This window comes from Cladophialophora immunda, assembly GCF_000835495.1.
Source record: "Cladophialophora immunda strain CBS 83496 unplaced genomic scaffold supercont1.8, whole genome shotgun sequence".
Classification (NCBI taxonomy): Eukaryota; Fungi; Ascomycota; class Eurotiomycetes; order Chaetothyriales; family Herpotrichiellaceae; genus Cladophialophora; species Cladophialophora immunda.
The window spans coordinates 178420-203502 of NW_015622548.1; the positions used below are offsets into that span (position 1 = coordinate 178420).

Here is a 25083-nt window from a genome sequence, read left to right on the forward strand (position 1 = left end):
TCAAAGTGAGGCGACCAAGACCGCCTGCAGCAGACACCCAATGAGCCGCCGACCATACTCCATGATCGTCGTGCCTCGGAGAACCTCATAGGCAGCCAGTCGAGATTGGCTCACCGTTGTGTTCCTCAAACTACGAATGGAACCCATGGGGCTTGCGGGTCGCTCGCAACGCCAGCTCGCCAGGTTCGTTGAATTCGGCTGGACCAGGGTCGACCCGCGCCCAGATACACCCGCAGAAGTTGGCATGAAACAGGCGAATGGAACGCCCGGGAGGTGGGCGCATCTAGGCTCAAAGAGTGCCTAGAAAGAGGCGTCCGGACAAAGGCTCAGACCGACGGGTACTTTCTGCAACCCATCAGGATCCTAGGATGGCCCTTGCTCCCCCCCCCCCCCAAGATCAGCAAAGACCCCTGGACATGTTGCCCGACTTGGTCGTCGTCGAGTCTGCCCAAGCGGCGGTTTGCCGTCATGCTCTGGCACATGTTCTGTCAGAGAGGACCGCCATCCCCACGTCTTCGTCTCCTCGTGTCTTCTCTCGAGTTCCTTTGGCGAGAGAGCAGTCCTATAACACCCCGAGCCTGTCCTTTCCTCTCTTCTTCCAAGGCTGTTTCTCACCCAATTTCTAACACACCCGTCACCCCGACCTTTCACTTTCGTCGATCCCCCTATTATTGGATTTCGAAAGTATTTGTTGTACTGTTCCAACCAAATTCTATTACCCTTCGAATATCAACTGTGAGTCTTTGCTGTTATCGGGGGGGGGACAAACTGACTGTTGGGGCTCCAACTCGCTGACCAAAACATCAGATTGGCCGCTTGCCATTCTTCTTTTGGAGTGCCATCACTTATTCAATTGGATACCCTTTTTGGTTGCTCCTTGCTCGACAACATGGACTCTGGAGCTCGTCAAGTCATCGAGCTTATTCGGACTTGTCGTGTCGCATATGAGCAGACGCTCCAGCACCTGTCTCCCGACGAGCTCGAACAGGTCTCACGTTACTGGAACTCCATGAATGCTGAGATGAGGAATTCCCCTTCGACCTCGACACATGAATATGGTACTTCGGTTCCCTCAAAACGACCTGCATCCTATGCGATGGTTGGTGATATGGAACCAGCGCCCAAACGTAGTGTCCATGTATGTACCCTTATTGACTAACCACTCTTCTTTGGTTGACGGGCGAGAAAGAAGGCAGCACCTTTGGCTTCCTCAGCACCAGCGGCCCATTTACTCGAGCGACATGTCTCAGCGCCAGTCGTTGGTCAGTCTGCCTCCAGGACCCAACAATCCAGACCTTCGGTTCGAACTTCACCCCTTCCCCAGACGGCGACCTCGACAACAACGACCAAGCCAATGCCCATTCCCCGGCGCAACAACTGGCAACGAAGAGGTTCCACGGCCGCCTCGTACCCCAACCGATACTTGGGCTCCAGTCTTCACTTCATTGAAGAGGTTCAGGATATGTCTCCCGCGGACTTTCTCGCCAAGTCGCCGGATGACTATCATCCCACCCCGACCATCTCGTTGACGCCTCCCACAGTTGTGGAGCGTGGTGAGTTCCACATCAACCAGATGTCTCAGCTCACGTCCCCGTATTCTTCAGCGATAGAGTCGCCAGGAGGAGTCTTTACTCCGATGACGGCCACTAGTGATTCGAGCATGACCGCTCCCTCGACAGTCTTGTCGGAGCCCATGTCTCGAAGCAACACAAATGATGTTCTCTGCGAGGGCTTTGGGATGTTTCGCATGGACTCCATGTCGATGCCGAAAGATCACAAAGCCTCGAGCAGCATGATGGATGAGCCTCGGTATCCCCAGGATACGGAGCCAGCTCAACGATTTCCTTTTACTTCTGCTTCTGTGGTTGGAACCGGTTTCGGTTGCAACGAGTTTTCGCGTTTGTCCTTTCACGATGATGACCTTCAGTCATCCTCGTCTCCTTCTAGTTTCGAGATGAAGAAGTCGTCTTCCTCTGGAAGTGACGCTTCATCTGCTTCTCTTTTGTCTCAGTCTCATATGTCACCACGAGGGATTTCGCAGGAGGTCATTCCTCGTAGCAGTAACACAGTCTCACGACCTCTGGCTCCCAAGATGGAGCGTGCGCACGAGGCATCCTTGCAACCAGTCGAGATGCCGGCACCCAGACTCATCGCCGTCCAGAGCGCGGACGGTACCGTAAAGCACAAGGCCGAGATCACACGCACGGTCCGACAACAGCCTCCTCGTAAGACGACCTTCTGTCAATTCTGTAACGACCAGCCTCAGGGCTTCCACGGCGACCACGAGCTCCGTCGACACATCGAGCGCCACCATTCCCAAGTGCGACGGGTTTGGATCTGCAAAGACGCCTCGGTAGACGGCAAGTTCTTGTCGAACTGCAAGGCCTGCCGCAGCCGCAAGACCTACGGCGCCAACTACAACGCCGCCGCCCACCTGCGTCGCGCCCACTTCAACCCGTGCAAGAACCGACGTGGCGGCCGGGGCAAGAAGAGTGAGGGCCGCGGCGGCATGGGTGGCGGCAACACACCACCCATGGAGTTCCTCAAGCACTGGATGTACGAAGAGCTTGAACTCAACATCAACGGCCGCGTGGTTGTCCAAGACATCAATGTCCCCGACACGACTTTCCAGCCTGCCGTGGTCAACGAACATATGAAGTCCGCTTCGAATGCCAACAGCAACGGCGCCAACAGCGACATGGGCAACGCCAGCTTCGATCTTACTGACGACGACATGATGCCCAATTCGGGCATGCCCATGTTGGATCTTACGCAAGAGCCGCTGTTCTACGACAACATCCTCGCCGCCGACAACTTTGTCAATGTCGACGGCCCCATGTCGATGACCCAGAATGCCATGTACAACGCCAGCGGCTTTGACTTTCCCGGCGAGGGCTCGAACTTTGGCTATCGGCAGTACTAAACGACGCGACGACTTGGGCGACGACCACCGACACGAAGCTGACGAAACAACAAATATGAAGACGTGGTAGTCGCCTCCTCTCTTTTCATCCTCTTGTACATAGATGTTTGATCATTCCTCGGTGCTCTCAGTCTGCACTTACTCTTTTCTTTCTGGACTGTACACGATTTTGAAGTATTGGGAGGGATGTGTTGGGCAGGGATATAGACAAGGGATGTCTCGCTTGGAACTCTTGTATGGATGGTTCGTACTTGTTTTATTGTCGTTGTTGGTGACTTAGTGGATGGAACGCTTCTAGTCATGAAGTCCAGGTTGGGATGTTTCGGGCTCATTGTGTTATACGAGTCTTGTCACCGGGAGGATCAGGTATTGAATCACAAAAGTTAGTGTTTTTTCCCTCTGGCCTTTGTAGCTCTACCCACCTTGGTCGTGTAAGCGACACTTGTTCCCCAGCAGTCCCTGGATTCGAGAGACTCGCCAGGCTGAGCAAAGGCCGCCTTTACCGAGTATCACGAAGTACCGCCGAAAAACATCCTCTCATTTCCCAAGCACCTCCGGAGCCACGACTGCGTTACAACAGGAATCCGATCTTGCTCCTTGCGAACTATTCCATCCACCTGCCAGACAGGTAGTGTTTTACTGAAAGGGCGACCACCCCAATTACGAGTAGCGAGCCTCTCTCATGGCTAATTCACGGCCGACCGGCGTTCGCGAATCCCGGCGCCGAGCGATGGAAAGTCAGTTACCAGCTTGGTGTTGTGTCGTCTCTACCTTGATTTCAGAGTATCATGTTGTGCTCCGTGCTCACGGACAGGTATATTGTTGCATTATTACACATCATTACGTTATGATGTCCAGGTTGTGAGACGGACGGTTAGAGGCTGGGACGAGCTTTATATCGATCCATCCCAGATCATTCTTCTTCTGCCGCCGCATTCCTTCCCATCTTCGAGTCCTCGATTCCTCCAACTTTTGCAATAGCCTCTGCACACGGCCCAAAGCAAGCTACACGACATATAACCTCAAGTTTTTGATCCAACCCACCAGAGTTCGAACCATGTCGTCACCGTCAAAAGTCACCGACCGACACATGATTCATGTGACTCTGTACTTTGCCCCCGAGCACGTCCCTCTCGCTCTGGACGCATGCAGAACCCTCTTCGAAGAGGCGTGGAAGGACCCCCGGCTCGATTTCTGCCAGATTGTCCAGCACGCGAACGAGCCCGGCACGCTTCGCATTCAGGAGGCGTGGAATGCCTCGAGGAAGTATCTGGACGAGGTATGTACGGGGTTCTCAATACCCGATCCAGGGAGGAAACACCAGAGAGAGGAGGACAAAATGTCATGCTTTCATATGGCGCACCATACAGCTTTGGCATCTCCTCCGTTCCTTGGTCGGAAAGTGACGACTCATGGATTTTACATCGACACATGATGCTGATACTCGAGATTTTGGGGGGCGATGAATAGGTTCAGCTACACAAGCCATACTATATTCCATATCTCAAGGCCACGGAGCATCTGTGGGTCAAACCGCGTAAGTCACTTTGTTGTTATCTCCTCCATTACCCTCACTGGGAATGAAACAACTTCTGGCTCTAAATTCCCCTAAAGATTCCAAGGCTGGGGAAGGAAGCGAGCTGCGGCATGACACATGATACGTGATATCTGACAACAAGACCCTGCTGACATCTCCTCTCTTCATATGCTAGGTGTCATTGAGGTTTTCGAACGGCTGTCCGAGTGGACATGGATCAAGCCATCATTTGGAAAGGATGAACTGGAGGCTTCTTGACTCCTAGATTCTACTTGGGTAGAAAGGGTGTGTCGGGAATAGTGCCTCAACCCCTTGTCTTTCAGCAGTAAGATAGATTATCGTTGTCGCGAATTATTAGGTGCTGTTGTATAAGGGGATAACCTGTCCAAGATCTTATTCTGATAAGGCAGAAAATGAGCGACAAAAGAGAGAGTAGGAGACTACCGAAAGGGAAACGGGTGGAAGAGGCACTGTACTCTGCCCTCCCTACAATTGCCAGTGTGTAAGTGTATGTTGAATGAAAGGTGGCTCGCATGTGCTTCATGTCTTCGGCCAGGCAGGAAACTGAGATTTGAATGTGCATTTCGTCGTCTTCTTCCGGATCAATCCACGAATTCACTTCTTTTTGTCTGTACATATCTCTTGGGGGAGGTAGGAGAGTTTTCTGGGTTTCCTTCACCCTTGTCTGTCCATACATTTTTGCTCCGTATCAGGTATATCCAGACCTCTGTCCCTTCTGTCTCTCCTTTCGGAAGATATACCCAGTACCACAACAGGCCAAAGTCCAACTGACATTCGTACAGCCACCCTAGACCTTCTCGCGCAGAACGACCTCTGTCTCTTTTTTTTTCGTCACACCCACGCTCTGTCCACTGCCATGATGGTCCTCGACGGCGACCTGTCCGTCGTCCTTGATGGTGATCTCAGTTGAGTAGATCTTGACTTCATCGGTGTCGCCAAAGATCGCGGCGAGTTCTTCCAAAGGCACGGCTCGGGTCTCGGGGACCCAGAACCAGTAGAGCACCGACCCGACGGAGAGGACGCAGATAAAGACCTACAGAGACGGTAAAGTTTAGTTCTCGTTTCCTTCGGGTGCCTCAATGGGTCCCTTGGACATGGCATATCGCGTGGAACGTGTAATAGCTTGCGGAAAACTCACCAGCAAGAATCTCCATCCAATATTCTGGAGAGCAGTGGGTGCCACTTCGAGGTAGAGGATGTTGGCGGCGCTGTTGACGAAGACGCAGAAACAGACTCCCTTTGCGCGAATATGCGTTGGGAAGATCTCGCAGTAGAAAGGGGCCCCACAAGCCTCGACACCCAGACAGTAGAAGATGACGATGAGGTACAAGGCCGTCACCGCCCAACCCAGCCCGACTTCGTTGGTTGCCGTAGGGGCGTAGACGGCTTCCATGGCGGTGAGGATTACCAGGGCCACGACGCATCCCACGTAGCCGGTCATGATGAAAGGCTTGCGTCCGAAACGGTCACATAGAGTGACGCCGACGATTGCCGCGGGGATAGAACCTGTCGGACGACAAGACGCAGGTAAATTAGAGACTGAAAATAGAGAATGGCAGGACGTTGGGCATTTTGGAGTTGTTCAATTAGAACTTACCTGCAATCCAGCCACATTGTAGAATAAGGCTTTGTTTGACATTGAATCCCAAGGCGGCGTAGAGAGAGGGACCCTTCACATAGCGGAGTCAAATCAGTATGTCTTTGGTCTCGCGTGGTGTGTGGTAATGAGGTCGGGTAGACTTACATAGGCGGCAGCAACAAGCACGGCGGTGCTCTGGGCCAAAAACGTCACCAGGCTTGCCATGAGCATTCGCTTTCTGTACGAGGGTTTCGAGAACAAGTGATACCACGAAGAATCGAGAGTCCTGTCGAACTCGAGCTGCGTCCGCATCTGGAAGAACTCTTCCTTGATATATTCCTGGTTCTCGTCCTGCGGGTCGTAGTGAAGCTTGCTGACGATCTGCCATGCTTCTTCCGCCCGTCCCTTGAGGAGCAGGTAGCGAGGGGATTCCGGGGCCCAGAATAGCACCGCCAGGAGAGCGGTGGATGGTACGAGACACAATCCTAGGGGAGTTCTCCATTGCACATCCGGATTTGTAGTGTAGGAGAACGCGAGACCCATCAATGCAGCAGTGGTGTAGCCGAAGGCGATAGCGACGCCGGTCAGACCTGTGAAGAACCCTCGGGTTTCTGCCTGGGAGAGTTCGGCGATGTATGCAGAGGCTGGTTTTGAATTATAGCAGTTAGTTGCTTTTTTCTCTTTCCAGATGACTGATACGTAGGACTTACTGGCTGCGATGAAGCTGACTGCTGCAAATCCATGGATCGTCCGCGCAGCAATGAACATGCCGATGTTTTGAGATGCGGTGACCAAAACACCGCCGAGCGTGTAGATGGCCACAAGGGCTATCATCGTGGGTTTTCTTCCGATCCTGTCCATGGACCAGCTGGTAATTAGGACGCCTATGCATCCTCCAGTCTGTAGAAGGAATGAAGGTTAGCCATACTGAATAATGGTTGATGATAGAAGTTGGCGAAGCTGATACATACGCAGAACAAGCCAACTGTAGCCCCGACCAACGCAGCCTGGTTCGAGGCTGGATTCCCCTGAGCATCAATTAGATGCATATATGAGAGAAAGGTTGGCTGGCCTAGAGTGGTGGAGATCTAGAAAGAGCGATTCGCGGACAGTCAGTTCAGGTTGGCCCTTGAGCACGTCTTTGGATAATGAATGCATGCAATATGGGTAGCTCACAATCGAAGCTGCATAGCCATAGCAGAAGCTGCCCAGTGACAAGAAAAAGCAGCACCAAAAGGTTCGCCAATTTAGACTCTTATTGGCTGCAGAGAATGTCATCTTGTTGTCTGTTTGTTGTGTTCGATTTGGTCGTGGGCTTCTAGAAGTCTGGGACAAGGTTGATGACTTGGAATTTTGAGCTTTCAAGGTGTCGGGTCTTCAACCACTTCACATTTATATCGAAACGTTGGTTCAAGGTTACTGTCTTCATGATCTAGCCCCCTGGAAAATCCAGCCTCCAGACAAACCCCAGGTCCGGACACCAGATGTTCCAGAGCCAGGTCATTTCTCTAGTTCCTCACACTGGTGAGCCTCAGTCCGGGGTATTCGCATCGGGTTTCGTGGATCCCGTCAAGGGTGGTTCGTTTCCGGCCTGCGGAATTCCCGGTGGTGGTGATGGCACCTGATGTAAATTTCTGCTTGGTGGAAATTGATTGTTACAGTGATTATGCTTTCAAACTTTGCTTCTGAGAGCTTTTCAAGACCATACACGGCCAAATCGGAGAAAAATGGTTCTTTAAAGAATGAGAAAAAGCCTCGTGTCCTTCCGCTCAATCTGGAGAAGGCTGAATTGGTATCTGGGCAGTGATTGCCGAACCCGAAAAACAATCGATTCAGTTAATCGGTGTCTACTTCAAAATTCGACAGGGCACGCAAAAGATAGCGGGATCTTTTTGTGCTCTGAGATCATCCAGAATCAAAACCAGTTCAACAGTCAGTCTGATCAGCAAGCATGAAGGCCGAAAGACACAAGCTGGGAATCGCGACGGTGTCGTTAGGTTGGCATGCATCCCACACACTCGAACGAAAACTGGACGCGATAGCCAAACAAGGGTATGAAGGGGTAGAGATCTATCATCCAGACTTGGTCACCTTCGCAGAACACCACTCCTTGACGCATTTGGAAGCGGCATCGAAAATTGGCAGCATATGTAGAGATAGAAATATCTCAATCATAGCGCTGCAGCCTCTGTTCAACTTTCCCGGCGTCCTCACCCCTTTGGAAACTCGACTCAATTCCGCTCGGGAATATGTCTCTCTAGCTAGAACTATGGGGACAAAGATAATTCAAGTTCCAACCACGTATGAAATGAATTCGACGGACGACGAAGATCTTGTCGTGGCAGAGCTCCGTGCGCTGGCGGATCTCGGGAGAGAATCGAAGGAATCTGGCGAGGAGATCCTCTTCGCATTTGAAGCACTAGCATGGGGCGTGCACCATGCACTGATGGATGACGCCATTCGAATAGTCAAGCTCGTGGACCGACCGAATTTTGGACTTTGTCTCGACACTTACCACGTTATCGCCAGGGTTTGGGCAGACGCGCACGCTTCATCCGGCACAGGCACAGGTATCGCCCCAGGAGGGTATGCAGCGCTCAAGTCAACACTCGATCGATTCATGGAGCAATGTCAGGTGGAAAAGATATTCTATCTCCAACTCAGTGATGCCGAGAAGCTGAAGCAGCCGCTCAACGCGAGCCATGAGGCCTACAAGGCTGAGTGGGCCCATTGGGATGCCACCATGCATTGGTGTGTCTGGGGGAGATTGTTTCCGTACGAGACCGAGTATGGTGCCTATTTTCCACTGGAAGATATTCTGCGACTTTGGCTGGTGGAAAAGGGGTGGAAAGGCTGGGTGAGTATGGAGATCTTTCATCGAGATGAGGACAAGGAGTCGGTTGGTCCTGAAGTCCTCGCCGAACGGGGGTACAAGTCATGGCTGAAGATCAAAGATCGTTTTGGTTTGCAGTAATCGGTCCGCTGTTTACAGATCCTACTTGTATGTGCTGAGTAGAATACTGGATGGCTTCCGATAACAACGTGACAAAATTAGTGAGACCACATCGGTGTAAAGACCTGAGGTCTACCCAGGCCATCCTGATCTGCAGTTGGCTGCGGAGCGAGGTATTGTTCAGCCTCCTACTAGTTCTAGTTAGCTAGTGGTCCTTTCCAGTCACAAGATGAGAGTGCGATCATTGACGTTCGCTCGACTTATTAGTCGCCCCGCGCTACCAGTGTGTCCAGGGATTCAGTAAGGCGATCGACTGGGAAGGTTGGCGGAGCCGGCATTCGCCAATGCCGGAAACAAGGGGTTTCATGCAATGGCGAAGAGACAGCTGTAGCTATCGTGTCAAGAGAGTCCGGGAGCTGTTTGACATCCGAAGCATCGGATAGGTACATGCAGACTTTGGCCCAAGGGCGGCGTTGAGCTGGAGTCGATGGATATACCATTCCCACCGTACTAGAGCCTTACTGAACGTTACAGGCGAGCTGGGGACCAACCCTAGACTGTCAGAAAACTGTGGGCCCGGAAGAGGTGCCGCGCAGTCGGGACACCCTTAGCACTGTTAGCCAGGAGGGGGTAAGAAGATTCGGGGAGCTGCCGTTCCCACAGCCTCTTTGCTTGATCTGGAAGCCGTCGATATAGAGCGTTGTCAGGCGAAAGGTCGATGGGGGAATAGCATTAACGGAGTTTGAAGAAGTAGAAAATGCTCGTGGTGGATTGAGCGTTGTGTTCGTGACAATTCGAATGTGGACTCGTAGAAAGACCATTTTCTTGACACCGATCCGTACGAGTTCTCGCCAGTAGTTAAGTATACGTCTATCTTGCGGCAGGGCGGGATTTCCATCTCCAATGGGAAATGACAACTTTTGGCTCGGGCGGAGTTCGACGAAAGCGAACCCTGTCTCCTAAATGACATTTCAGATATAGAGAATCTTGGAACCACCTTCTGATGATGTATTTATCACAATGTCGATGTATTTCCTTGGACTTGGTTGGCAATGGCATATCCTAGGCATCTTTGCTTGAAGGAATCCGCGGTCCTTTGGCGACCCCGCTAGACCTATCCGGGTATGCCGCGCTACCATATAGGGCAATCAGGGCGGGTCGAGAATGTGTCCAGTGGCGCCTCTGTCTCTGAGTGGCTGGCGGCCTGGGTGGGTACGGCATTCTACTCCTCCTCGGTGGGTTTCATCTGACGTTCGCTTCTTCTCCCCGTTTCTCTTCCCTCTCGGTCTCACCCCATTCCCCAGTATGACCCCAGGTTTTTTAGTCACTGCCGTGGCGTCCACTGCATCTTCTGATTTCTTTGCATCGATGATACCGACGTACGCCGTACTGAACTGCAAAAGCCTGCGTTCAATCACAGGGCAGATGTGATCCTCACCCCCCTCCCCCCCTTGGCACGGACTTGTACGAGTAATCTTCTACGTAGACTTCTCGCAGTGCGGTGTCACTATCCGACGTCCAATATTACTCCAGGAACCACATCCGAAATGTGCCCTGGACTTTCTCACTGAGCCCATGATTAGGGCATGCCAGGAGGTGATATGATTGTCATTTCGCATCCCGATCACCTCCAATCTCCATCGATCAAGCTACACCAATAGGTTTCTGCACAGCAGTACTACACCTGCATTGTCAGGGCCGCATGTGCCCCCCAGCTCGGGATGACAACCGGCAAACTTCATCAGCCTCGGGGTAGATCCTGTGAGGAATGCAACCGGTAAGGGAGCGCACCTTGGAAAGGGAAAGTTTGCTAAGAGACCCCTCCCGCACTAGTAAAAAGGCCAAATGTAAGTCGTCGTCCGCGTTCATCCCTCGAAATTCGAGGGTCAACTGACTCGAGAACCAAAACTTCTCGCTTTTGTGGTCAGGTCATCACTAACCATCGTACAGGCGACAAGAAAACCCCAAAATGTCACCGATGCCAGCAGTCCGGGTCCCGTTGTGTGTATCCCACCCATCGCAAACGCACCACTCTAGAGACGAAATATCAAAGCCTTCGACGGAAGCTGATGGATTCAAACCAGGCGGATGAATTAGGTTCGGATGGAGCCCGCCCCTGCAAACAGCGTAGCGGTTTGCTCTCCTCAAAGAAGACAAATTCTAATAGCATGCAGAAGGGTTACTGGATAACGTCGACCTGGATATTTTACGTGGTGCTCTCCGCCGTCGAGAGCAAAAACCAGCAACCACAATGACTGAGTCCGGAACTTCGCCGTCTGACAAGATCGTGACTCTGGAAGCTCAGAGCAATATGGATTATCAGCAGCAACAAGCACAAGATATGTCATTATCATTATCATCACTACCACTGTCAATGGTAGCAGATACCCCAGACCTGCCGACCGTTTTGTCCCACAACGACGGCTCCATCCCTGATCACTTACACATTGATGGGCAACACAACAGCCCATTGCAGGACCCTAATAGCTGGCTTCAGAATATGACCTTTAGTCCCTTCACGGACAATTATGGGATGTTCAGTTTGCTCAATTCGAGCGAGCGCCATGGTCAGTGCCAGAGCTTGTTTCCTTTTCTCTCTCTATATATTCAGATCTAACCACCTTGTATTGCTGAGAGGACAGCACGAGGTTACTAACTCTTTTCCCCCCTCGATTAGGTGACTCTTGGTCAGCTTCTGCACACAGTCTGTCAGAAGACCTGAACCTCGCGGATAGGAACCACTATACACTCCCATTCCCACCTTCTCTAGTGGATGAATTGTGAGTTTCTCCCGAAAAAGTATCATGATTTCCACATTGCCAGCATTCTTCGCGCCCGACGATTGCTACCTGTGCCCGTTTCCACCTTGACTTTTAGGCTGACGCGAGGTGAATTTCTATACTTGGACCAGGATTGACCTATTCTTCCTCCGCGTGCAACCTTCCATCCCCATTTTTCACGAACCGAGGTTTCGCCAAAAGTTCCACGTCGGCGGCAACAACAGCGAGAGATACGCGCGCCTGGCGATCGAGGACGCCCTGATTTTGACCGCAATGATGGGATTGTCGGCGAGGTTCTCTACCAACGACTTTTTCCCGTCCACCACGTCCAAGGACAAAGGCAAAGTGTTCGCTCGGAAAGCAAACGCCCTGTACGCGGATGCCCTTCAGAGTGACGAGCGAGGCATCGACGAAGGCAACGAAATCTCGCTCGGATTTCTGCAGGGGTGCATTCTCCTGGCTTTCTACGAGCAGACGAACCGAATCACGACGCAAAGCTGGCTCCTTATAGGCACCTGTTGTCGACTCGCGGTCGATTTGGGGCTTGACCAAGTGGACAAGGACGTCTTCATCACCGACGACATTGCACCGTCCACCGCGCCGCCCGCTGAGGAGCACAACCACCAGCACCAGCACCATTATCTGGCAGCAAAGGACTCGTGGGTTCAGAAGGAGGAGAAGAGGCGGGCCTGGTGGCTGGTGTGGGAGTTGGATGTGTTCGCCGCCACCATTCTGCGCCGACCACACGCGATCAACAAGGACCAAATGCACGTGTTGCTCCCGGTGTCGGACGCGGCCTGGTTCTCCGAAACACCCACCGAGTCGATCTTCCTTCAAACCGACTTCCTTCACGAGTGGCAGACGTTGGAGACCTGTCCCAGCGCAGACGCACGGGCGTGGTTCCTGGTCACGACCCTTCTTATGGCCAGGGCCGCCGACCTGGCCTGTGCAGAGAATACCTTCACCCTGCAGGACATAGTCAACTTCGGGTCAAGCTTGAATTGCTTCTCTCTGCTCCTCCCGCAAGGGTTTCAACTCGACTTTGTGCGCGCCCCGTTTGACGAAGGAAGCTTTGCTGCAAACAACTGGGCGCTTCTCACGATATTCATGCTTCACACGTACGTCGCGCACATTGTTTTTGTTTTCGTCTTCTTCTGGGTGTTCGTGTCGGACGCTGACTATCCAACCGTCGACAGCGCACGCGTCTTGGTCCGAAACGCACAGTATATCAAATCCCAGAGCGGGATGCAGAACTCGGCGGTCGTGGCCTCCCTCCCCACCGGCCCGCACAACGATACGTATCTCGTCTTCCGCGCCATGGAGGCCTGGCCACCCGAGTACCTCATCTACGCCTGTCCGTTCGTCTCGTGCACCATTATCGGCCCGGCCTTTGACAACATCCGGGCTGCGCTACTATTCGAGCCCGGGGGTCACGGAAACTATTTGTCCATGTTGAAGCTGATTCTCAAGAGGATTGGAGCGTTCTGGGGGATTGGAGAGAGCGCACTGAGTGAGTTTGCCCCCCTTTCTTTGGTCAAACAGATTTCGTTTTCGGTTCTTCTTTTCCTCTATCTTTCTCTTTGCTTCCCACCGTGTTGATGGTTTTGTGCCCTTGAAATCTTCAATGCTTTCCAGGGGAGATCGTTGAACCGTGGGAGGGACTCGGAGTGCTGATGAAACCCTCACCCATATCCCGTACGGGATCCGGGTGTGAGTATAGGACTGGTTGAAATCTTCGAGCACGAAATCAAAGTCAATGGCTCGTTCCGCAAACAGGCGTTTCAGAAGTATGCAAAGGACTTTTCGTTGCTGGTTGTCGATCCAGCGAGAAATGCGTGATGCAGACAATGCACACCACGAATGTGATGGATTATGTGAATGAGAAATCGGCGGGGGTGAGGGCACGAGAACCAAAAATCCACGGCTCAGGCGAGTTGTACCTGATGCGATGTGCGTAGTACTGTGTTCGAGGAGGGGAGGCATTTGTGACTTGATTCACGATAAGAGACCCCCTGGCTGAGCTGGAGTCTCTGATGGCGGGTACAGCGATTGCCGTCCAAGTCCAGAGAGGAATCCTCATAAAGCAGTGTAGGCCGTTGGTAAAGCGGGTTCTACAACGATGGGCCTTTCGCCCGAGACCCAATATGAATTCCCGAAGCGGAATATCGACTGTCACGGTCGGGGTTCGGGTTTCAAGAAGGCCGCTGGAACGAAGCCATTTGGACTCACTAGCGATAGCTGTCGGACAAACTATACCGAGCAACACAGCTGGCCCAGATGACTAGGTACATATTCGTAGGCAGTTCGGGCAAGAAACATGGCCTTCATGGTAGCCATGCCTCCTCCGGCCCGGTCTTTGAGGTTTCTTCCGAAGGCAAAGTTGCAAACCGTGGCTACGGGGGCTACTAATTACCTGATAGTTAACAGGAAATACTGGATACCGGCGGTGTCCTCTGTGTTGCGTGCGAATAGCTCTTCGCCTCGAAGAAACCTTTCTCAATACGTCCCTGGTGAGTGGGAGATCAACCCGGTGCCCTTGGGGGAGACCAGGCAGTATTTTCGAATCTAGGCAGCAGGTAGTAGTGAGGATCTTGTCGTGCAGGAGACTGACTGCCTTTTGGGAAACCCTGAATGATCCAGCCTTTCAATCATGTAGTATAGTGCAATGCTCGGGCATCAGGCGCCGATGCTGAGTTGGCAGGCCTAGTCTGACTTTACTTTGTCCGCCATAGAAACAATGCATAGACCCATGAAGACGCATCAGTCTCTTGCACAGAGTGACTGAATCTGTATAGTTCGCTTGCTTTAACACAAGATTGATCTTCCACCGCGTACTACTCATTAACCCAACACATTTTCGTCACCTGGTGATTCTGACCCGTTGAATTTGTTGGCCACGGCTCACCATTTCGTCGCTCCCCCGTCGACCAAGAAATCCTGCCCGGTCACATATCTGCTTGCGTTGCTGGCCAGAAAGAGGGACACACCAACGTAGTCTTCTGGCACGCCAATGAACCCCAACATGGTGTCGGTTTGCCACTGCTTGATAAGATCCGGATATCCCTCTGTCATCTTCGTCAACGTGTAACCAGGGCTGACCGAGTTGATTCTGATCCTTCTTGGTCCTAGTTCCTTTGCTATTTCGGGCACCATTCCTCGGACAGCGGACTTGGTCATGGCGTACACGCTTGAATTGTGCGTCCGAACCGCAACGTAGGATGCTGTGCTGGCTATGACAATAATGCTCCTGCTTTTGTTCTCGTTCCCATTCCCATTGCTTAAGGTGTTCTTTGTCTCACCCTGGTCGGGGTCGGATCCTAGCATTGCCTGCGCAGCTAGTTGGCAGGTGAAATACACGCCTTTGACGTTGACGTTCAACAACTCGTCAAAGTCGGTTTCTTCGGTTGCGAGGAAGTCCTTGACTTGGTTAATCCCTGCGGCCGCGATGCAAATGTCTAGCCCGCCATCGCCACAGAACGGTTGGACTGTATCTTCAAAGGCATGTTTCAGGGTAGCAACAGACGAGACGTCAACCTTCCGATACGCCGTGCGTACGCCATAGGAGGTGGAGATGCTTTCGAACTCAGGCGAGGGTGGCGATATGTCAAAGACTGCCACGTCCGCTCCGGCTCGAGCCAGGCCAGTCGCCAGAGCCAGCCCTATGCCTTGATTTCCACCGGTGACGAGAGCGTGAAGTCCACGGAGTGAGAACTTGTGACGGTGTTCTTTTTAGTCGAGATACAGGAAGAACTTGATCTTTGTTGATGGTGCTTGTGAAGGGAAGAGGGCCAGGTTTAACACACATACCTGTTCCATTTTAGCGCTGTCCTCTAGATCAAAAAGCGGCGACCTTATTATTTGATGTCTATGATTCTTTGATAAGAAACAAAATTTGTCTCACCTGGAAGATCTTCATTCTGGTTAGATGGTGTTTGGGGAGTGCATTCGGCGACCAGAAGGCCGGAAAGGGACGGCATTCAACGACCCCGGAGATGCGGCGTACCATGTTAAACAGGGCATAAGCTGGGGTTGCAGCATACCCCGTTGTTCAACAGAATTGTGATGCAATGCGTTCACCTCAATGGCATGCATGTTGACCGTTCTCGGTTCCACGTTTAGACTGGTAATAGATGAAGCGAGTGGAAACCTTAAAAGGGCCTTCATCCTGCATATCAGAAACAGTCCTGATGTCTCTCACGGGCCATTCATTGTTAGGCTTATAACGACGCAAAGGGGATCTTGTAAAATGGCTAATTTACCGTCCTTTACAAGAACGTTCCATCGGGACGCTTACCCAGCCATATCACCAACAAGACCAGAACTGTCAGCAGCTGGAAAAGTCGTTATTGTCACCGGCGCAGCAGGTCGGATTGGCAAGGCGACTTGCATAGCATTTGCCCGCGCTGGAGCCCAATATGTAGCGATGCTAGATCTCGACCGCGAGAGCCTGCAAAGGGCGAAAGCAGAAATCGAGCAGGATTCAGGATGCAAATCCACCAACCTTCACTTATTCCCCGTCGATATCAGGAACCAGCCCGCAATCACAGAGGCCTTCTCCTCGATCGAGTCGAACTTGGGCAAGGTGAACGTCCTGGTCAATAACGCCGGGTACCAACCTTCCCCCGAGCTTTATCGAGATGCCGACATTGATGAGTGGTGGAAGAGCTTCGAAATCAACGTCAAGGGCAGTTTCATTGTCACGCAAGAGTTCGTGCGAAGAGCGGCCCAGGACCCCTCAAGCAAAACCGAACCTGTATTGATTAATGTCTCGAGCGTGCTTGCACATTGGGGGGTCAGACAGGGTTATGTCAACAAGCAAAGTGCTTACAGCAGTGCCAAAATGGCCATGACACGAGCCATGGAGGTTCTGCAGCAGGAAGAGCCATGGTTGCGGGTGGTGAATATCCATCCTGGCCTTGTGGTATCGCCAATGGCGGCGAAGTCGGGGACACTGGAGTATTCGATCGACAATGGTTGGTACTGACAATTTCCGACCGTGTCCTGATGCTAACAGCTCCTTTTTTCCAGTTAATCTGCCAGCATACTTTGCCGTATGGCTTGCGAGCGACGAGGCTGGGTTCACAAAGGGGAGATTCTTATGGTCGAATTGGGACGTAGGGGAACTGCAGCAACGGAAGGCTGAGATTCTGGAACAGGATCTGCTGAGGTTGAAGGTGGATAGGTTGTGATGATATCAGAAAACCTATCATAGCTATTGAAGCTGGAGGACTTCAAGTGCCTACCTGTAGTGCCTCGAGGTATAGACCATAGACACGGTGGATGCTGCTGTAGCAAACAATGCCATGTGCTTGTATCACGTTCCAGTCACGTGACAGATGCGGCCAACGCACAGGACATGTGCACACCCACATCGGCTGAGGTGTGGCGACTGAGTGGCTGTGCAGGGAGACACAGCAGCAACTGCGCGTCTCACTGGCCGAGTCTCAGCTGCTCATTTGATCTCAGGGTGTGGCTGAGCAGTTAGCCGACGGATAGGTGAAGGAAACGATGGGTGCGACAGATCCTAGATGATGGCCCGGAGAGAAGCCGTCGCCAGTCAGAGGGTGGTCGTTCAGCTGCGCCTACGCGGGTTGCGCAATGAGGCAGTTGGAAGCAGGGTAGAGAAAGTCAATCCAGTGTGCAATCGCTGCTGAAGAGGCGAATCAATCCTTGTCTCGAGGGTCGGAGAACTGATGAAACGGGGTATATCAAAAGGCGCTGTTGAGACACATATCATGGGTGACTGTTTGTTTTCTCGCTTCACGATTCTCAAACAAATTCTGTGACAACAACCTGGAAGACACCAGCCCCTTATTATCAAGAGCCCAACCCCCTCTGCCCGCCCCCCTGAGTTTGTTCTCTAGGCTCTACTCCGTACCTAGAGATACCTTCTAGGCTCGGCATCACCAACGCCCAAGCTTTTCGTCAAGCAACTCGCGCCCACCACCCTCCCTCGGGCATCCACTGCTGGGCACCGACTGCGGCTATTGCCCTGAACCAAGAGACCAGACCCTCTTTGCCTCCGAATCCCTCCTCTTTTTTCCACCTCCGCCTCTATCAACTTGCATTGAATTCTGTCATCCGTTTGCGACCAACTTCAGTTCTCGCAATCATCACAGACTCATCAATCCAGTCCTTCCTTCTACCTTTCATCGATAACTGACTTCACACACCTCACCGCCACCATGTCGAGCCAACAATACTACCAAGGTGGTCCGCAGTATCCTCCGCAAAGGTGAGTTGTCCTGATTTTGAGTCCTTTCTTACCGCCAGACTGCGCTGTGGTCCTCCACCTCGCCCCCTGGATCTCGCTCGTGATGAAGAAGGAGCACACAAGAACAGAGCAGTCGCTTGCTTTTCCTTGTGCCAGCACCCTCACAGCGCCGTCACCATGATTCCCCTTACATCACCGCTTTTATCTTCGCGCAGTTCCACTGACTCACGTTCCTATATAGCTACGGCGGAGGTTACCCTCCTCAAGGTCCTCCACAAGGTTACTATCCACCACAAGGTGGTATGCCATACCAACAGCCTCAAAACTATCCTCCACCACAACCCGCGCCTCGGCAACAAGACCGTGGATGCTTGGGCGCTTGGTAAGAAGCCTCATACCCCTTTTCCTCTGCTGCACGAAACAGGCGCGTGAAGGACACATGGCCGCTAACACAGTCTGATAGTCTTGCTGCCCTCTGCTGCTGTTTCGTTTGCGAAGAAGGATGTGAATGCTGTGCGGACTGCTGCGAGTGCTTTGCCGAGTGCTGCTAAGCGGCGATGATGGGGGAAGAGCATAGGACAGCGGAGTGCCAAATAGAAGGGGAGGACAATAAAAGACGAGCGAGTCGGTTACTTTGGCACAGCGAAAACTCATCCGTCGAATTCTGCCCCTTCATCCGCATCCGCCACCCTTCGAGACACGACGCATTCAAAGCTATGAATCAATACAGCACGGGTCTGTCTCCTGCAGATCGACAAATCCAATAATGACTCTTCCGACGGGGACTATGGCATGGTACATACAGTGGCGACGAGAAAAAGCGGTCTGCGTTGCATGAGTTTTTGATCTCTCAATTTTCCTTTGTGGGCTGGTTTCTGGCCAACTACGCTCCTCTGCCTTGAGCAGAACGGCGACGAGCGCAAAGGGAAATGGGACTCTGTTTACGTGTTTCTCTGCGCTTCAGTCAGTAATGCCTCTTTCAATATCAACATCTAACAGACTTTGAATTTTCTCGCCATTCTGGCGCCATGTTTCTACGGCAACCCTCGCCCACCACTCCTGCTTGGGCTCGGGCTCCCAACCTGATATTGCCCCCAAATTGAAGAACCAGTCGTGTCGTAAGTAATATGCACAAGTCGAGCACTGCCCTACGCTGCAGCAACTGGAATGAAACCACACGAAACTGTACCTCTTATGCAGATGCGCCCGATAAGTGACCTACTCATAGCCAGTCCCCAGGCAGCTCACACGGACCCTTACCATCCTTCCCTCACATTGCCTGATCAACCAAGTATTCAGCGTTTGTAACGTTCGGATGAAAGAGGGCTGGTCGATCCCTCTCTCTGCCGTCTCAGATGTCGTCTCCGAGCCACCAGAATCACCGTGCGGCCTCCCGAGACTCGTCCCGCGCCCATGCAGATACGAATCCGTGAAGGACCAGGTATTTGTGCCCGCTCATCTAACTTCATAAAGCGTGCGCCTACATCTCTATTTCGGAACCGAACAAGAGTCGTCAACAGGGCCGGCTGCAGCTTTGTGCAGCTGCGGAATCTTAGGTACTCATGGGTAGCCTCCGGCAGTGATACCAAAAGCGAGTAGGCGAAGAATAACATGCCAGGCACCTCAATGATTCTGATTCATTCGTGGTATACAGTATTAAAGACTCAGCAAATGCTCTGCCCAAGCCGGCCAAACACATGGCGGTGCCATGCGCCAATTTCCGGAGCCATCATCATCCTGTGCCCGGTCCAGGTCCATCCCCAATGCTTGTGCTATGCTGAAGGCTTTTATATGTTCATTAATGATAGTAAGAAATTCGTCTTCGTCCACATCTCCCCGTTCCATCTGCACCACATGATCTAGAAAGAGGCAGCATCCATCAATAACAGAGGGTAGGTGGTTCCAGGATAGCCACTCAGGATCACATCATTACTTCACGAGACTGGCGGCGGCGGCGGCAGCGGCTAAGTCGGATCTGTTACTCATGCTCCTTTGGCCGACCGTCAGCCTCGTGAGATTCGGATTGGACGCCGACGAAGTCATCGCTGCGTGGGACGCGCGCTTGGCTTGTGACGTTGCTTGAAACGACCCAGGCATGGTTGATTGACGCCGCGCTCCTGCTTTATTAGGTGAGGTCTCCTGCCGACTCGAGATTGGGGCTTTCAGAGTTGTGGGAGGTTGTGGTAGCGGTCTGGCGCCCATTGCGGTTGTCAAGGAGTTCCCTCTCTTGACCGGAGAGTTCACCGCAGACTGGGTGTTTCGCCTGGCAGCGCTCGAGCTCATTTTGATCCCGGTTATAAATTCATGCTTGTTCGCCTCGTGAGGGGTCATTCTTCGTGTCGGATCCCATTTCAAACACTTAGTAATGAAATCGAGGAATGCTTCGTCGTCACATCTCAAGACTTGTCGTAAATCCTTGGAGCTCGGTCGCCTTCTCTTTCCCTTAGAAGATACCGTCAGGCGAGGCTTACCCATCGAATCAAAGAAGAGCTTCTTCCGACTACTCTTCTCAATGAGATGCTTCTCCGGTGGACCAAACACTTCCATAATACAAGCCAGCTGCTCTTGCTCATTCTCACCGGGAAAGATTGGGTAGCCGGTGTAAAGCTCGGCCAGGATGCAGCCGACGCTCCACATGTCGATGGGCATGCCATAAGACATCCCCAGAATGACTTCGGGGGACCGATAAAACCGGGATTGGATATAAGTGTACACCTTCTCGTGCTCGAAACAACTCGAACCAAAATCAATCACTTTTATTTCAGAATGGACGGGATGCGCGAGGAGGATATTTTCCGGTTTGAGATCGCAATGGATAACCTTGTGGTGTTGCAGAAGGACCAGACATTGAAGAAGTTGTTTTGTGAATCGCCGGATCAGTTTCAACGAGAATCCTCGGAAATCGTGCGCTTTGATGAATTCGTACAGGTTCATACCCAGGAGATCGGTGGAGATGCAGAGGTGGCCGCGGAAATAAAAGCTTTGGTCAAAATTGACAACGCTGTGCTTTTTGTGAGGATCCTAGTGTCGGGTTAGCGAGTGAAGTGTCTAAACGATCCCAGCTCTTGACTTACCCACTCCTTGAGCTTTTGCAAAATGTTGACCTCCACAAGAGCCTGTTGATGGAATCTCTTCTTGTTCCGAATGATCTTTACCGCAACAAGAATCCCAGTCTTGTGGTCAACACAGCGCACAACCTGCCCAAAACTCCCTTTTCCGAGAAGGTCCACGACCTCGTATCGGTAGGCCAAATGGTCCCCTTCAACAATGTTGTAATCTCCGCGTTCATCATCATATCCGAAATTGGTGGAAGCAGACCCCGGGTCTCCCACAATTTTCCGGGCGTTCAGAGTTCCAGTGAAGTAGACGTCTGCGAAGTCAACAATCTCGCCTCGCTCAAAGATATTCAGGTCAAAAATGCGTGAAGCCGTGACGTGCGACATGCGAGTGGCAGGTTTAGCTCTGGCTCGAAGACTGTCTAACTCCCTTGCGGCTGATTCGAAATCTTTCCTCTTCGATGCGAGCTTCTTCATTTCATCTTCTGCGACCAAGTCATCGCGGTCCAAAGGCTGTTCATGTTGTCGTTGAACGGGTTTGTGAGCAACAAGATTAAGGGTGCTAGTCGATGCAGATCCCGACCGATTAGAAGTAGCCATGAGCACTCTCCCAGAATCGAGAGATGGACGCCCATTCGATGCGGTGCTATCGAAGCTTCCTTGTCGTTCGGGACCGTTGTTTGTACTTGAAGTAGATGTCTGTCTCCTAGACCTGAGATAGGACGGTCGTTGAGGGCTTGCAGCGCCATTGTGGATATTTGTCCAACTTGCTGAGGCTGGCAGCTTTGGCGGAGGCATGTTATCATATTTCGACAAGTCATCCTCCTTCGTAACAGTATCTGGCAACTTCGGCTCGCTCCGCTTTCGACTCAATTTTCTCCTGAGCGACGTTGTGGAGAATACAGATTCACTCTCGGTTTGCTTCTCTGCTGGATTTGGGATAACTGCAGCTTCAGCTTTCGGTGTGACCGAGAAGCTGGGAGCACGAGGTCCGTTCGGTCGCGGCTGACTTGGATTCCGGTTCAGCTCGTTGATGAAGTTAGGCCGCATATAATTCGAAAATTCGTCATTGCTCTTGGGCAGGGACGAAGATACGAAGGGAGATATCGTGCGAGCTTTGTCTGATTCAAAGGAGAATACCGGCAAGCTAGGACTGACATCACTGGGTGGTCGTAACTCATCCGACCGCAAAGCATGATGCGAAGTGCTACTTCGCATGGTCGGGCCCTCATCGCTCGCTTTGTGTCCTCTAGAAAAGAAACTTGCCTTCGAGGCCGTCATAGGTGTGCTCGGCGTTTTCATGGTGTTACGAATACCAGGTGGTGTTACCGGAGGCTCCCCAGGTTCAGACTTAGCATTCAGTGACCTGATTTTCGCACTAGTCGGTGTGCTCAGGGGCAACAGGTTCAATGGCGGTAGTCTAAGCGTCTGGAGCGATTTCTTGTTCGCTTTTGCCTGAGACTGCGTATGCGCTTGGAGTTGTTGTTTTGGCTTGGGCTCAGGCTCGATGGTAGGAGGTTGAGGCTGAGACGCAGAATTATGTGAGGTATTGCTTGATGCGCGAGGTGTCTCCAGCGCCTTCATCGCATCAGCAACAGTAGATACCACGGGACTCGCAGAGATAGCTCCATCAAACGGTGGAAGACTGGAAGACCTTGCCGAGAAGAAGGGCTGATCCAGTTCACTCCCAGGAGATTCATAAGCTTTTGGTATTGCGGGTACAGGTGGAACTTCCAGTTCGTAATTTGTCGTTGTGGAAATATCAAGTCGGGGCTTCGCTGTGGGCAATCTCGAAGAATTTACTGGCTGGGGAAGTCTGGCAGGGTTGCTGACAGCGTTTGCGTTTCGGACAGAGTTATAACTAGTATTTGATGATAAAGATTGACCTGAGCTGTAGGATTTTCGATTGGGATCTGGGGTGGTCCTCGAAGAGGATGGCGTCAGGCTCTTGCGATTCGGGATGGCAGGGGATTGTAGATCTGCCTGAGGAAGCTGCGGCATAGGCTCAGGCTGAGGAGTTGGGGGAGCTTGGGAAATCCGACTTTGAGGCAAGGGCGGCGCTGGGGGAACAATCGACATCCGTTTCAAGCGGCGAGCATCAGTTGGGCTGACGGTACGAGCTCCAAGCCCAGTCGCATGATGGGGCATGACGGATATCCGACGGTTACGGTCGACATTTCCACCTGGAGTGGTTGTCCTTCCAGGTGTCCCACTCCTTCTCGTGGGTGTGTGATGAGTTGTGGTGGAGGTCGACCGTGACGGATCTGGTGTCCTTGAGGGGGTAAGCAAATCTTTGGAATTTTGTCTTTTCGGAGCCAATGATGTTCTTGATTTGGTTGTGCTTGGTGTCTTGATGTCTTCCGCACCACTCTCTTCAGCCCGACCAGACAAATGCTTGAGGGACAAGGTCTTGCTGCTTTCCGTACTGGACTTCCTTCCTCCTGCGCTTGGCCGTCTCCTCACTGTTGGCTTCTCTGAATTGTCTGGAGCAACAAAGGTACCTGGCCCTACGGACTTCCGGGGTGCTTTTGGACCGCCATTTGCATTATTGAACGAATTGGGCGGAAAATGACTCTGTCTTCGGCCTCGAAGGATTGATGTAGTGGCAGTGGCCATAGAGTCAGACTTGACAGAATTCCTTGAATTATTCGACGCCGTAGAACTCTTTCGCGTTACCGGAATCACACCAGAGCCTTTTCGAGATGGTATGGGAATCGTTGGCTGCGAGGGTGTCTTCTTTTGGTCGGGTGCGGTTGTCTCAGAGGAGGGAGGAGCTTTGACGGCGGTGCCGCGGCCAGGAAGCGGGAAATGGTTCAGACTTGGTTCAGTGCCGACAATCGTGTCTTGGAAATCGTCGAAATTGAATGTCGGTTCCAGGAAATCCCCAAAATCCAATGTGCCATCACCGTCGTCTCGCGTCGGAGGTTTCGCCTGTATAGATGCAAAACTGAATCGGGAGATGTCATTGATGGATAGCTCATTGGTGTATGGATCGTGGGAAGCAACGGCGGAGGCACCTCGTACAGACTTAAACTGGGGAGTTATTGAATTGCTGGCCGACCTAGAACAGAGAAGGCACGGGTTAGCTTTCACTAACAGTATAGACAGGAGCTGCGACGCCCACCTCTTTCCCAAGCTGCCATAATCCAAGGGACGCGGACCCATTGGGGTCTTCGTGGCGCTGGGGATCGAAGATTGCCTTCTGCGAGTTGTGGTGGCATTGTCCCCCGAGTCGCGTTTGGTGGTCGCTGTCGATACCGTCATGGAGGCGGCCGGGAAGGAAGAGGGCGGCTGCTTCTTGGACGAGGGAAGAGTGTCGACTGCTGCGACGGCGACTGCATCGTCACACAAAGTCAGCTGGGGTCCATCTGCTGCAGGTATCCAGTGGCATTGCATCAAGTTCGTACCACCACTGTTATCCAAGTCGTCGGGTCTCGTATTGGTCGCCTTCACACTGCTAGACTGTGTGGTTGCAGACGCATTCTGTCGGTAAGGCATGGCGAGAGAGGTGCCACGGCCCCTGTCCCGTCTCTTTCATATACAGTTTCCCCGTCATTCAATGCCGGAGCCTCGACATTGCCACACCAGGCTGGTGCTCAGTCCATCGGGAGGGCAGAGGTTGGGTTGAAGTCAGAGTTGTAGGTCAGAGCGACCCTGTCGCTACCTTCTCTGAGAAAGTGGACCAGGGCGTCCAACTGGGTACGTGGGCGACAGTTCGACGTGGAGGACGCGTGCCTTGGAATGTCGTCAGGGGAGGATTCCGAGGAGCCGGATGAGATGGGATGAGATCAGAACAACAAGCAAGAAAGGACCCTGGCCAAGGGCTGTTTCAAGATACAGATGCCAAAGGATGCTGGAGAGGATCTGTTGATTGTCCAGGGTAGGGACTGGCCGGGAATCTTTGATGTTGCGGTGACAATAATCAAACTGCCAAAAAGTGACCCTCCCAAACCTGGCTCGACAAAGAAACAGCGCAGGTCCATCCGTTCTGGGCTTGCGAAGAGCGATGGAGCTGGGACA

The 25083-nt window shown here is 52.3% G+C and overlaps 5 protein-coding genes across 7 annotated transcripts; 3 read left to right on the top strand and 2 right to left on the bottom strand.

Annotated features, from left to right (window-relative positions):
- Nucleotides 1–550: 550 nt before the first annotated feature.
- On the top strand, nt 551–3325 carry PV07_12136. Of its 2 annotated transcripts, XM_016399632.1 has the most exons (3): nt 551–735; nt 808–1138; nt 1190–3325. In XM_016399632.1, exons 2-3 carry the CDS (start codon nt 890–892, stop codon nt 2921–2923), a joined length of 1983 nt encoding a protein of 660 aa, XP_016242444.1. In that variant the 5' UTR covers nt 551–735; nt 808–889; the 3' UTR covers nt 2924–3325. The 2 variants fall into 2 exon arrangements, with proteins under 2 accessions (XP_016242444.1, XP_016242445.1); XM_016399633.1 differs by having other exon boundaries at nt 808–3325.
- Nucleotides 3326–11264: 7939 nt separating this feature from the next.
- Nucleotides 11265–14362, top strand: PV07_12137 (uncharacterized protein; the record flags this gene model as incomplete). Its single annotated transcript, XM_016399634.1, has 4 exons — nt 11265–11580; nt 11706–11793; nt 11925–13303; nt 14214–14362. The coding sequence occupies 4 exons, from the start codon at nt 11265–11267 to the stop codon at nt 14360–14362; spliced, it is 1932 nt and encodes a 643-aa protein (XP_016242446.1).
- Nucleotides 14363–14459: 97 nt separating this feature from the next.
- On the bottom strand, nt 14460–17041 carry PV07_12138. 2 transcript variants are annotated; one of them, XM_016399636.1, is made up of 4 exons: nt 16593–17041; nt 15797–16544; nt 15601–15694; nt 14460–15504 (listed from the first exon to the last, which is right to left on the bottom strand). In XM_016399636.1, exons 3-4 carry the CDS (start codon nt 15607–15609, stop codon nt 14695–14697), a joined length of 819 nt encoding a protein of 272 aa, XP_016242448.1. In that variant the 5' UTR covers nt 15610–15694; nt 15797–16544; nt 16593–17041; the 3' UTR covers nt 14460–14694. The 2 variants fall into 2 exon arrangements, with proteins under 2 accessions (XP_016242448.1, XP_016242447.1); XM_016399635.1 differs by lacking the exon at nt 15601–15694 and having other exon boundaries at nt 15695–16544.
- On the top strand, nt 16040–16982 carry PV07_12139 (uncharacterized protein; the record flags this gene model as incomplete). The annotated part of the gene is made up of 2 exons (XM_016399637.1): nt 16040–16766; nt 16822–16982. 2 exons carry the CDS (start codon nt 16040–16042, stop codon nt 16980–16982), a joined length of 888 nt encoding a protein of 295 aa, XP_016242449.1.
- Nucleotides 17042–19622: 2581 nt separating the features above from the next.
- Nucleotides 19623–25067, bottom strand: PV07_12140 (uncharacterized protein). Its single transcript, XM_016399638.1, has 4 exons — nt 24471–25067; nt 24188–24398; nt 21082–24124; nt 19623–21028 (listed from the first exon to the last, which is right to left on the bottom strand). Exons 1-4 carry the CDS (start codon nt 24559–24561, stop codon nt 19937–19939), a joined length of 4437 nt encoding a protein of 1478 aa, XP_016242450.1. The 5' UTR covers nt 24562–25067; the 3' UTR covers nt 19623–19936.
- Between the last annotated feature and the right edge of the window lie 16 nt (nt 25068–25083).